Source organism: Thamnophis elegans, chromosome Z (genome assembly GCF_009769535.1).
Source record: "Thamnophis elegans isolate rThaEle1 chromosome Z, rThaEle1.pri, whole genome shotgun sequence".
In the NCBI taxonomy this organism is placed as follows: Eukaryota; Metazoa; Chordata; class Lepidosauria; order Squamata; family Colubridae; genus Thamnophis; species Thamnophis elegans.
Genome location: NC_045558.1, coordinates 824,123 through 837,594, shown reverse-complemented (window position 1 = coordinate 837,594; position 13,472 = coordinate 824,123). Strand labels below are relative to the sequence as shown.

The 13,472-nt window shown below is 45.6% G+C and overlaps 1 protein-coding gene across 4 annotated transcripts; it reads right to left on the bottom strand.

The window, feature by feature from the left end:
- Nucleotides 1-1,157: 1,157 nt before the first annotated feature.
- On the bottom strand, nucleotides 1,158-9,881 carry LOC116520592 (erythroblast NAD(P)(+)--arginine ADP-ribosyltransferase-like). 4 transcript variants are annotated; one of them, XM_032234861.1, is made up of 4 exons: nucleotides 9,596-9,663; nucleotides 7,447-7,517; nucleotides 4,765-5,452; nucleotides 1,158-1,473 (listed from the first exon to the last, which is right to left on the bottom strand). In XM_032234861.1, exons 2-4 carry the CDS (start codon nucleotides 7,507-7,509, stop codon nucleotides 1,382-1,384), a joined length of 843 nt encoding a protein of 280 aa, XP_032090752.1. In that variant the 5' UTR covers nucleotides 7,510-7,517; nucleotides 9,596-9,663; the 3' UTR covers nucleotides 1,158-1,381. The 4 variants fall into 4 exon arrangements, with proteins under 4 accessions (XP_032090752.1, XP_032090751.1, XP_032090750.1 ...); XM_032234860.1 differs by lacking the exon at nucleotides 7,447-7,517 and having other exon boundaries at nucleotides 9,596-9,881; XM_032234859.1 differs by lacking the exon at nucleotides 9,596-9,663 and having other exon boundaries at nucleotides 7,447-7,669.
- Between the last annotated feature and the right edge of the window lie 3,591 nt (nucleotides 9,882-13,472).

Here is a 13,472-nt window from a genome sequence, read left to right as displayed (position 1 = left end):
CGATGCCAATCTGATCCTTACATGAATCCCTGGAGATCGGAAGCATTGTGCAAAGTGGCTTGCTAAGAGGTGTTTTTTTTTGGGGGGGGCCCTCCCTGGCTGAGTGGCTGCCAATGGTTAAGGAGGATGCCTGGGCGATGCCATGGGGGCAGGATGGGCACAGTCCAAGAAGAAAAGTGATGGGAGAGGGAAGCATCAGGAAGTTGGAGCAAGGAAGCAATTCTGCTGGCATCTGTCCAACTCTGGTGAGAAAGTCCTCAGCTGGGGGACGAAGGGAGCACTTTTCAAACCAAGCAGGAAGAACAATTAATAGAATAGAGTAGAATAGTGTATAGCAGAGTAGAGTAGAGTAGAGTAGAGTAGATTGCAATGCAACACAATGCTATACAATACTATAAAATACAATAGTAGAATTCGAATAGGTTAGTCTAGAATTAAATGGAATAGCAGAATTAGAATTGGAAAGAATAGAATAGATAGAATAGAATAGAATAGAATAGAGCACAACAGAACACAACACAATACAATAGTAGAATTAGAATAGAATAGACTAGGCTAGAATTAAATAGAATAGCAGAATTAGAATTGGAATGAGTAGAGTAGAATAGAGCAGAATAGAATAGAACAGAACAAACACAGCACAACAAACACAATAGTAGAATTAGAATAGAATAGGCTAGGCTAGAATTAAATAGCATAGCAGAATTAGAATTGGAATGAGTAGAGCATTGTAGAAAATTAGAATAGAACAGAACAGAAACAAACAGAACAGAACAGAGTACAATAGTAGAATTAGACTAGACTACTTAGAATTAAATAGAATAGCAGAATTAGAATTGGAATTCATAGAGCAGACCAGAGCAGAGCAGAGCAGAGCAGAGCAGAGCAGAGCAGAGCAGAGCAGAGCAGAGCAGAGCAGAATTGAAGCCAGAATCATTTACTTCAGTGAGCCAAAACTAGCCTTTTGATCAACCAAACAATAGGGCTGCCTTTCAAACTCCCCAATTAAAGCAGCAAAAGCATCCATAAAGAAGCAAAGCTGATGGGGGGGGGGGGGAGGAGCAGTTTCAACCTACAGTGGGTCAGGGTGGGGAATGGGGGAAGGTCTGTGTTTTCTGCAGTCTAATAAAACAAAGCTTTCGTTGTACGTCAAAGACCTTTATTGCTCGAGTTGTCGATTTCTGATACAATCATCCACTATCCAATAGACATCTCCTTGGTCTCTGCATCCTCCCTGAATAAACACTTTTTTTTTGTTGCCTGAAATCCTCGTGCTTCGTCTTTTCAGTGGGGCAAACAAGCTACTTTCTTGCAAAGGTATTTTGCATGTTGCACCTGGCCTCCTTCCCAGGGGAGGCTCTCTCCCTTGATGGCCCAGGTGTCAGAGGCTTCCTAGAGACCCGAGGGTGGTCCAGGTCAGAAGGAGACCCCACAGAAAGAAGGGCATCCCCATAGCAGTTGAGAGACCTGCATCTGTGGAGACAAAAACAGGGTCAGAGATGGACAGATTAATGTGGCAGTGAGCACAATATTGATTCATTTTTATTTGATTGATTTATTAATCCATCCAACGAAAATTACACATTCGAACAAGCAAAATGAGAGAAAAAAATTAATAATAGGCACGTTGGTGTGCTTACGCATGCCCCCCTCCTTGGAAATTTTTTAAGTAAGGGATGAGATCCCCGGAAGTTAAACTAGAATTAAAATTGTGATAGTTAGTAGCTGAGACAACTGAATCATGTAAGATTTTCGAGACTGTGACAGCTTTGTTACAAAACTCGAGAGGGGGGGGGGTTACAATCATGTTTAAAATGTTTTAAATTGTATGTAAAGCCGTTGTTCGCACACACTGCATTACGCTTAAAACTAAATAAAATCATTTTCAGGTCAGATGTTGTTATTGTTGTTTAATAACCCTGTAATCCCTTGACAAGAGCCAAGGTGGCGCAGTGGTTAAATGCAGCACTGCAGGCTACTGCTAGATCAGCAGGTCAGCGGTTCAAATCTCACCGGCTCAGGGTTGACTCAGCCTTCCATCCTTCCGAGGTGGGTAAAATGAGGACCCAGATTGTTGGGGGCAATATGCTGACTCTCTGTAAACCGCTTAGAGAGGCCTGATAGGCCTATGAAGCGGTATATAAGTCTACTGCTATTGCTATTGCAAAGTGGAGTCGCCGCAATTGAATGGAGCTGAGTTTTTAGTTGCCAGATGCCCTTCCTATCGCCAAAAAAATATATTTTCTAAACTAGATAATTTAGGCGGGGGAACCACATTATCTTCTCTCCTTTGCTGAGATGCTTCGTTTGTGACCAGAATGCTTTTGTCAGCAAATACAGGAAATCCTTGACTTATGACCACAATTGAAGCCAGAATTTCAGTTTCTACGGGAGAAATGGGTTAAGTGAGTTTTGCCCCGTTTTACTATTTTCCTTGTCATATTTGTTAAATGAATCACTGCAGTTGAAAGGTTAAACCCAGGGTTTAACCACTTTTCTTCTTCTGTCCTGGGCACTTTTTAGAGAGGCACAATGGAGAGTGTTTTAACACACTGCATCACTGTTTGTTTTGGTGGATGCAGTGCCTCAGATAGAAAGTCCCTACAGAGAGTGGTGACTGCAGCGGAGAAGATGATAGGAAGTGCCATTCAGGATGCTGCTTGTAAGTGCTATGTGCTTAGACCACAAAGCATTGTTAGTGACCCCAAACAACCACTTCACGGTCTGTTTCTGTTGTTCCCCTCTGGGAGTAGGTTTCAAAGTATTTCTAGCAGGACTTCCCGATTCTGTAACAGCTTTTTTTGCTTGGCCATCCATGTGGGAAACTCACAAGTTTCGTTTCTCTCGCCATGTGCATGAATACATGTGACCTAGACTGTGTTGTTTCTCTGTGTCATGTAATATATGTAGGTATATGCATAATTTTCTATTTATCTATTTATCTATTTATCTATTTATCTATTTATCTATTTATCTATTTATCTATTTATCTATTTATCTATTTATCTATTTATCTATTTATCTATTTATCTATTTATCTATTTATCTATTTATCTATTTATCTATTTATCTATTTATCTATTTATCTATTTATCTATTTATCTATTTATCTATTTATCTATTTATCATCTTGCCATGTTTATGCAGTGTGTATTAGAGGTGGAGACCCTTTGAGAGCTGTATGCAATGAGATTTTATTTTAATGTATGATAATTAGTGTACATTCAAAGTGACAATAAAGTTATTCTAAGGTTGACGAGGATCAGGAGTGTCAGAGGCTTCCAGTGGTCATGAAGCAAATCTAGGTTTTTCCCTGCCTAAATCTAAGATCTTACTTTCCTCACCACCAAATTGCATTTTGTCAGAGAGGCCTCAAAACATCAATGTGCTTCTCCTTGTTTACTCCTCTAGGGCAAAATGCTCCCATCGACTCTCAGGCTGTGGACCCTGTAGAACTATCTGGCTCCTGACCCTCGCCGGCCCTGGGTTCAACCTTTCAGGTAGAGTATTGGGGTGCGGGCTCGGCATGCCATAGAGACACATGGTTTATCTCAGCGGTCCTCAACTTTTCCACCTTAACTGGTGCGAGGGTGTGTGAGTGAGTGGCAGCAGTGGTGGGTTCCTACCAGTTCGGACCGGTTCAGCAAAAGCGGTAGTAGCTTGACAGCCTGGGTGACTGGAACTGGCAGCAACCCAGGCCTGCCACGCCCCCAAACCGGTCCTCCCGGCAGCGCTGTAGGTGCCGCCACCTTGTTTTTGCTTCTGCACATGTGCAGAGCAATTGTAGTTGTACTGCGCATGTGCAGGGGGTGCACCCCTGAGCAAACTGGCAGTAGCGGCTGACGGAACCCACCCCTGAGTGGCAGGTAGGCACACGTGCGTGCAGCTCCATTTGTGTGAGTGCTGCTCACTCATGCAAAAGGAGCTTCATGCTTGAAGGTGGAGTACTTGCGCTCGTGTGTGACACTCCACTTACACAAGAAACTCCACTGATATGAGTGAGCGCAAGTGCCTTCCGTTCACACAACAGGAGCTTCACATCCATGCATTTGCTCAGGGGTGAAATTCTCCCAGTTCGGCCGAACCTGTAGGAACAATTTTTGTTGGTTCTGTGAACCAGTAGTAAAAAAACAAAAAGCGTCTGAGGATTGCGCAGCTCAGCTGTGAACCAGCAGGAGAAGAATACTTTAAAAAGTGAAAAAACGTTGCCCCCCCCCCCATGTGATGCCCATAGAACCAGTGGCAAAAAAAAATTAGATTTCACCACTGCCCTTGCCCATTTTTCCTGCAGCTCAGTAGTGGGCCATGCCCCATGAGTTGGGGACCCCTGGTCTATCTGGAAGACTCAAAAGTTGTATTCCCCCCCCAAAAAAAGGCAACTGGACTTTCTTGGGGAAAATGTTTTGCTTCTCAGCAGAGAGAATAGAAGAAGCTTCTTGGATGAGAAGTGAAACACTTTCAAAGAAAAAAACAGCTTTCAGACAATGGTGGCCTGGATCACGGGTGTCAAACTCGCGTCGTCATGTTGTCGTCACGTGACATATCACGACTCCCCCCGCTCAACTAAACCGGTGGCCGTGGTGGACACCTGACACATCTGGCCCGTGGGCTGTGAGTTTGACACCGCTGAACTGGATGATCAATCATCTCCATAGACATTTGGTCCATCTGGAACCGATTCGCTTTTGCAGCCACCACAGATATTGCCACGATGCTCCCTGGAGACCCCTGAATCCCACGTTCTCCCTTCTGCCAGCCTCTTACCTTTCAGGACTTCGCAGTTGAAGTGGCTGTAAACCTTCAGGGACTCCAGCCGGATGAAGATCCCATTTTGGGTCTTTGTGTAGTTGGTCACGGTGAAGGTCTCATAGGGTGGGATGAGAATTTCCTTTTGCTTTTCGTGGAATGAGAAGTCATGAATGGGCACTCCGTAACAAGTCTTGATAGAGAAGAAGGTGTCCTCACCAAATCCTTGGGCCACCTTTTTGTCCAATGAGGAGGAAGCAAACTGTCCGAAGCGGACTACCGCCTTGTTGGAGGTGGTGAAATGGATGCCGTTTATCCCGCGGAAGACCTCATAGCAATCGGACGTCTTCTTCTTGGCCTGAAGAGCTTTGGTGAGGAGGAGGTGGAAGTCCTTGAAGGCATATTGCTCGTAGGAATCCTGGGATTTCCCAGCTTCTCTTGCAGCGGTATTGAAATCACGGTACAGGCTATCTCCGACTGTGTAGGCCACAATCGCAGTGCCGTAAATTGCACTGAAGCTTCCGACTGTTTGGCCAAGGCTGTCCCAGTGGCTCTTGGCCGTTTCCCAGGTCTTCTGATACTTTTCCTCCAGAGGAATATTTCCTGACTCCTGCAGCTTGAATTCTCTGGTGGAGCTGCAATCGATATACTGGTCATCCATGGAGTTGCTGAACATGTTGAGGGGGATCTCTACGAGACACAACACCTGTCCGACAAAAGAGAAGGTGAGCAAGGACAGTAAGGAAGGAGTCTGACGGTTGGGAAAGCCAACCTGAATCCAGTTTTCTGTTTGAGCCGCCAAAGGAGCGCACGAGGGAAGGTACAGTAACAGCGTCCCTATGGATTTTACTCCATTAGTTATGTCCGATGGTGCTCATCTCTATTTTGAGACCATTGAACCAGCGCTGTCCCAAGATGTTTCTGTGGTCATGTGGACAGCATGACATCAGGGAACGCCGTTACCTTCCCATCTAAGTGGTGCCCCTTCAGAAATCAACTTAGCTCATGGAGCACTGTTACCTTTCCATCTAAGTGGCACCTATTTATCTACTCACATTTTCCTGCTTTTGAACTCTTAAGTTGGTAGGAGCTGAGGTCGGGATGGGAGCTCATCCCATTTTGTGGCGCTCGGGTCTTGAACCTGGGCTGCTGGCGTTCCAGCCGACAAGCCCAGTGTCTCAACCGCTGAGCCATCATCACACATGAAGGAAGGAAGAAAATCATTATTAGGACATCCCGGTGGTGCAGTGGTTAGAACGCAACATTGCAGGCAAATTCTGCCTGCTGTCAGGAGTTCAATCCTGACCAGCTCGAGACTGACTCAGACTCCCGTCCTTTTGAGGACAGTAAAATTTATTTATTTATTATTTATTTATTTATTTATTTATTTATTTATTTATTTATTTATTTATTTATTTATTTGACTTATATACCGCTTCATAGGGCTTTCAGCCCTCTCTAAGCGGTTTACAAATTTTTTAGCAAATTGAGTCAGCAACTTGCCCCCACAGTCTGGGTCCTCATTTCACCCACCTCGGAAGGATGGAAGGCTGAGTCGACCTTGAGCCGGTGAGATTTGAACCGCTGAACTGCAGATCACAGTCAGCTGAAGTGGCCTGCAGTACTGCACCTTAACCACTGCGCCACCTCGGCTCTTAATGAGAACCCAGATTATGGTGGGAAATATGCTGATGTTGGTAAACCACTTAGAGGGTGCTACAAGGCTCTGTGAAGCCAATAGGATTAAGTGAACGTCTTTAAAATTTAAGATGGAAAGAAAAAAATAAAAATGAATCTGTTATGTAGTGAATGAACTGAGTGGAGAAAGAGGCCTGTCAAAGATGGGAGGGAGGAAATGGTAGTATGAAGGCAAGATGTTCCTCCTCCTTCTCCTCTTTCCCCTCCTCCTCTTTCCCCTCCTCCTCCTCCTCCTCCTTTCCCCCTCCTCCTCCTCTTATCTTCCTCCCCCTCCCCACCTTCTCCTTCCTTCTCCCCTTCCTCCTCCTCTTTCCCCTCCTCTTCCTCCCTTCTCACCTCCTCCTGCTCCCCTTCCCCTTCCCCCTCCCCCACCTCCTTCTCCCTCCTCCCCTCCCCTCCTTCTCTTCCCACTGCCTCTCCTCCTCCCTTCTCTCCTCCTCCTCCACCTAACCCTGCCCCTCCCCCTCTTCCCCTGCCCCTCCTCCTCTTCCCCTGCCCCTCCTCCTTCCTCCTCCCCTTCCTCCTCCTCCTCCTCCTCCTCCTCCTCCTCCTCCTCTTTCCCCTCCTCAAGAGATTGGCTGTCCAATCTCTTCTTAAGAACTTCCAGTGATGGAGCACCCACAATTTCTGGTGGCAATCTGTTCCACTGGTTAACTGTCCTCCCTATTAGGAAGTTTCTCCTTAATTCTAGTTCGCTTCTCCCCTTGATTAGTTTCCATCTGTTGTTTCTTGTCCTGCCTTCTGGGGCTCTGGGGAATAGGGTGACACCCCCCCCCCTTTCTTTGTGGCAGCTTTTAAGGAGATTTTCTCCTTCTACATCTCTACGTTTTTTAGACCCAGCCGCAATCTTAACAACAGGAAGTGGGTTTTGTCACAAAGTGGCAAAGTGGCAAAACTTTTGTGTCAAGAAGAGAGCAGGGGAGGGAGGTGTGGAGCCCGCCTGTTCCGTCAACCCCTCTGCATTTAAAGAGGTGGAAAGTCCCATTGCTGCTCCCTTCCTACCTGCAAAGGTCCCGTGAAGAGTCCGATCAGACAGGAGCCCTGGACCATCCAGAGGGCCTTCATGGCTTCTCCTGGGAAAAGAAGACCAAGAAGGAGCCAGCGTGGCATGCGAAACCCATCCAGAAAACATTGGACAATTTAAGTGCAACCTATAAGGGAGAATCCATGGAGCTCAGGGTTGAAATGAAGGGTTTTTGCAGGCTCCCTGAGCTGGGTGGTTTTCTTGCAGGCGTTTCATGACCCAACTAGGGAACGTCAACAGTGCTAGAAGGGAGTGGGATTTGTGGGGGAGAGAAGGAGAAGGAGTAGTAGGAAGAATTGGAGGTGTGGGAGAAGGAGGAAGAAGAGGAGGAGGGACTGTGGGGTCTTTGGTGCTCTCTGAGCTGGGTGATTTTCTTGCAGAGGTTTCATGACCCAACTAGGGAACGTCATCAGTGCTAGAAGGGAGGAAGAGGAGGGGGAGGAGGAGAAGGAGGAGAAGGAGGAGAAGGAGGGGGAGGACTGTGGGGTCCTTGGTGGTCTCTGAGCTTGGTGGTTTTCTTGCATATGTTTCATGACCCAACTAGGTAATATCATCTGCTACAAGGAAGAGGAGGAAGAAGAGGAGGAGGAGGAGGAGGAGGAGGGATTATGGGTCCTTGGTGCTCTCTGAGCTGAGTGGTTTTCTTGCAGATGTTTCATGACCCAACTAGGGAACGTCATCAGTGCTAGAAGGGATGGGGGGTTGTGGAGAGGAGGAGGAGGAAAAGGAGGAGAAGGAGGTTCTTGGTGCTCTCTGAGCTTGGTGGTTTTCTTGCAGACATTTCATGATCCAACTAGGTAATATCAGCAGTGCTAGAAGGGATGGGGGGTTGTGGAGAGGAGGATGAGGATGAATAATACGGTGGGGTTGTAGGTGCTTCATCACTGGAGGTTTTTAAAGAAAAGACTCGACAGCCACTTGTCTGAAATGGTATAGGGTCTCCTCCTTGAGAAGAGGGTTGGACTAGAAGACCTCCAAGGTCCCTTCCAACTCTGTCATTCTGAAATTCTATAAGCGTTTCCTGCTTCTAATCGCTACGGCTTCTTTAGAAGTTTCCAGGAAAACCCAAAAGAGAAAAAAGTGACTGACACACCCAATTCTAGTGATGGTGAACAAGATAAGAACTTCATGGTTACGTAGCATGAAAATAAAACCCAATGGGAATAAAGATATAACAGAGTTGGAAGGAACCCTGGAGGTCTTCTAGTCTAACCCCCTGCTGAAGCCATTTCAGATAAATGGCTGTCCTGGACCATTTCAGGAGATCGGTCTGAAAATTCAAAGCATTGCTGTCTTACAAACGAAGAGAGGCTGGTGTTTAGTAGAGGAGACACGTCTTCTCCTCCGTGGCTCAGTTTCCTCTGAAGGATCCCCGTGCATAGAGGGAGAATTACAGAATTAAAAAACAACCGAGTTGGAAGGGACCTTGGAGGTCTTCTAATCCAGCCCCCTGCTCAAGCAGGAGACCCTATACCATTCTGGACAAAAGGTTGTCCAATCTCTTCTTGAAAATCTCCAGTGATGGAAGCACCCGCAACTTCTGGAAGCAAGTCCTTCCACTGATTCATTGATCTGGGATTATAGAATAACAGAGGCAGAAGGGATCTCGGAGATCTTCTAGTCTAACCCCCTGCTCAGACAGGAAAGCCTAAAAGAAATGGCTGTCCAATCTCTTCTTCAAATCTTCACCAGTGGTGGAGAACCCACAACTTCTGGTGGCACACTGGTTCGTTGCCCTCCCTGTTAGGAAATTTCTCCTTATTTCTATCTTGGATTGCTCTTCGTTAAGCTTCCATCCCTCACACTTTGTCTTTCAGGAAAGAGCAGCCTTCACACAAGTCTTGATGAACCCCAAGGTGGATACCGAGGCTCTCTCCGCTTCCTTCCCACTTCTGAGTTTTCACCCCCATCTTGAACCAACGGGAGGCTGAGACTTCCCCCATTTGATTCATGACTTATTTGTTACATTTCTGCACCCTCCATCTCACCTACATGGCCCTGGGTCATTCGCAACAATGGAATAAAACCATAGAAACCTCCCAAATAAAAGCATAGATTTTAAAAATCAGAGTCAAAATTGATAAATTTGGTGCATTTCAGCTGAACCCTCCCAGGCTCCCAACTTACGATTTGGTGGTGATGTTGAGTTGAACGTTGTGCAATTCTCTTGGCCTCTGCAGGATTGTGGTCACCTTGCAGGGCAAAGAGGTGTTTGAGATGCCTCTCCATGGCTGAGTTGCGGCCAATGGTTGAGGAGCCACCGGGGTGATGTCACTGGGGCAAGGCGGGCACTCTGAGAAGAAAATTGATGAGGGGGCACGAGGAGGATGGAGCAAGCGAACCATTCTCGTTGGGAACCCTCCCCGTGGTCTGAAAATAGAGAGGAAACTCCTGAGCTGAGGGGAGAAGGGCCCACAAGTCACACGAAGCAGAAAGAAAAACAGAGGAAGAATGCATCAAAACTCACAGAGTCGATTGCTTTTTTTATATATTTTTAATTTGTCGTTCACTGTGGAAAGAGGAAGTGAAGAAGGAGGCCCAGCTCTTTGATGCCAATCAAGAGTCAAGACATCCTCTGAAGACTCAGCCATCTCAGCAAGGCCAGCAGAGAAGACAATTAAAACTTCACCTTCCCTTCCTCCCTGTTCAGAATAGAAGATAGAACCAAGAATGTAGAAGCACAGGGTTGGACTAGATTACCTCTTGAGGTCCCTTCCAGCCCTATGATTCTATCTTCCTGAAATCAGAAAGAAACCAAATGTAAGAATACTTCTGGATTCCTGCATCCAGTTTTGATCGCCACATTAAAAAAAAAAACATGTTGAGGCCTTAAGTGATTATTGCATATCCACCATCAATAAAGTTTCCATATAAAAAAATATAATATATTATGTTCATTGCATACCCAGCATTTACTAATAAAGTTCCCCAACAAAAAAATGTGATATATTATGTTCTCTGCATACCCACCTAATAAAGTTACACTATCAAAAATGTGATAAAGTAATCTATCTACATTTGTCTTGTAAAGAGAGGAGCAATCTGGGCAATGCCATTGGGGCAGGATGGGTACCATCCAGGAAGGAAATTGATGGGAGGAGGCTCAAGGAGGGAACAAGCAGGCAATTCTCATTGGGACCCCTCCTCATGGTTTGAAAATGGAGGAAACACCTGGGCTGAGGGAAGAAGGGACCATCTATCAAATGAAGCAGGAAGAAAGCGAGAGAGACGATGTATCAAAAGACACAGTCGATTGCTTTTTTTATATTTTTAATTTGCCGTTCACTGCAAAGAGGAAGTGAAGAAGAAAAAAACAGCTGTTCAATGCCAATCAAGAGTCAAGACATCCTCTGAAGACTCAGCCATCCCAGCAAGGCCAACAGAGAAGACAATTAGATCTTCACCATTCCTTCATCCCTATTCAGATGAAAAGATAGAACCAAATAATGTAGAAGCATAAGGTTGGACTAGACTTCTTGAGGTCCCTTCCAGCCCTCTGATTCTTGTTCCTAAAATCAGAAAGAAACAAAATGTAGGAACACACCTGGATTCCTGCATCCAGTTTTGGTCGCCACATTACAACAAAGATGTCCAGGCTTTAAGTGATATATTATGTTCACTGGATACCCACCATATACTAATAAAGTTTCCTTATCACAAAATGTGACATATTATGTTCACTGCATTCCCACCATTTACTAATAAAGTTACATTAAAAATGTATTGATTGTGTGGAGATTGTGTGGAGCTTCTCAAACCAAAGAATGTCCAAAGAAAATGGAAGTCTGAGACCTTCTCAGTGTTCTGGTGTGAAATCCATGTTTAATGCTGGAAGGAGAGGCTGGGCCAAAGACAATGAAGTAACTGAGATGCCTACAAGAGGGAGAGAGGTTCAATTGCTCCATGGTGGCACCATCTCAACTTCTGTCATGAAAGTTAGTGCAATTTCTGACAGCATCATCAAAGTCCCTTGAAGATCTTCTGTTCAACAGGAGGTTGGACTAGAAGACCTCTGACCAAACAATTATAAATTCTCAACTATATCTATACCTATACCTATACCTATATATTTATATTCACTATTTTCTGTTTTGGCTTCTGATTTCTAGCCACTTATACATTTTATTCCATACTTTATAGAATTTATATAGTATCTCTCGACCTTCTCAATCCAGTAACTGATCTTTTGGAGGTCTAGTTTCAATTCATCCTCCTATTTTATTGTGCCCCATGCAGGAGTCACCTTTGGGACTACAGTTCTCTTCAGAAGGACCTGACCATCAAGCCTCAGCCCAAGACAGAATCTGAAATCATTGCATCTGACAGCATAGAGGATAAGGCCTCCGCCCTGGACATCTCAGCCTCCCTCAAGGCCAGTTTCCTGGGAGGGCTGGTTGAAGTGGGAGGGTCAGCCAAGTATCTTCATGACACCAAGAAGTCCAAGCAACAGGCCAGAGTCACCCTTCAGTACAAAACCACCACCAAGTATGAACAGCTGACAATGAGCCACCTGGGAATCCAGAATGTCTCTTACCCAGCCATCTTTGAGCATGGCACAGCCACCCATGTGGTCACCGCCATCCTCTATGGAGCCCAGGCTTTCTTTGTCTTTGACCGAGAAGTTTCTTCAATGGAGACGGTGAAAGATATAGAAGAAAGTCTCCAGCTTACAATCAAGAAGGAAATATCAATCATGGGAGAAGCAGATATGAAGCTAAATGAGGAGGAGAAAGAGAATGTTCTCAATTTCAATTGCAAGTTCCATGGAGACTTTTCTTTGGGCAAAAATCCAGTGACTTTCCAAGATGCCATGCAGGTTTACACAACTCTACCAAAAATGTTAGGGAAAGATGGAGAGAAGGCTGTGCCAGTGCGGGTCTGGCTCTACCCACTGAGCAAGCTGGACTCCAGAGCAGCTAAGATGGTCCGTGAGATCAGCCTAAAGTTGATCTTTGATGCTGAAAAGATCTTGGAGGAACTCAATGACATTGAGATGCAAAGCAATGATTTAGCCATTGATCCCATTGCTGAGACCTTCCCTGAGATCCAGAGGAAGATCATGCAGTTCAAAGATCTGTGCAAGCAACACAGGGAGACTTTCCAGAAACAGCTGGCCAGAGTGTTGCCTGCCATCTGGGGAGGAGGGCAAGAGGAAGGGACTCTGATGGATCTGTTACTGTCTGTCAAACAGTCACCCTTCAACAGCTAAAGACTCCATGAATTTCTAGACACCAAGAAAAGAGAAATTAATTTTGCCAAATCATATTTGGACAAGTTATCTCATCTCAAAACAAGTTGGAGGAAATCGTACTTGATGGCCAGAAAGCATACGTGGTTTCTTTCATATTCACTTCTTTACATGAAGAGGAGCCATTTCAGTTGAGCTTTCAAAGTTGGCTTCAGGAACAATTCTTGCCAGGATCACTTAAGTCAACAAGATCCCCTCCGGGGTTAAAAAAGGCCTGGCTTGGTTTGAGGATTAGGAGAGGACCCACAATGCTTGCCAAGCTGCCAAATCCATCTGAGACTTTTTCAGCGTCAACCAATCCAAGAAGAAGGCCTGCTTTGTTGTGACCTCACTGCCAGATGCAGACAACCCAGGAGCCTCAGTATACCTTTATGAAGATGGAGAGCTGGTCAGCAAGAACTCTGAGATGACCTCAAAATCTCTCCCTTTCCTGGTCAGTGAACTGAGACATGAGAGCATTCAGCTGAAGTTTCAGCCAGCTGAATATGGAAAGACTGATGTCAGCCTCTGCTTTGCTGCTGCTTCGGCTGCCATTGAAACGGAGAGGGGGGCATGGTATTTGGGAGGGGACTACTACCTGTGCTGGAGGAAGATTCTGGAGTTTCTGCTGCCTGTCTTACTGCGCATGCGGAGGACGTTTCCCGCCAAGGCCAACGGCACTGACATTCCATCTTGGTGATGCCTTTCGAAGTTATCTCGCACCTGACACTTGGGAGAATTATGATTGGACTGTAACTGGGATGCCAAGAGGTGGGG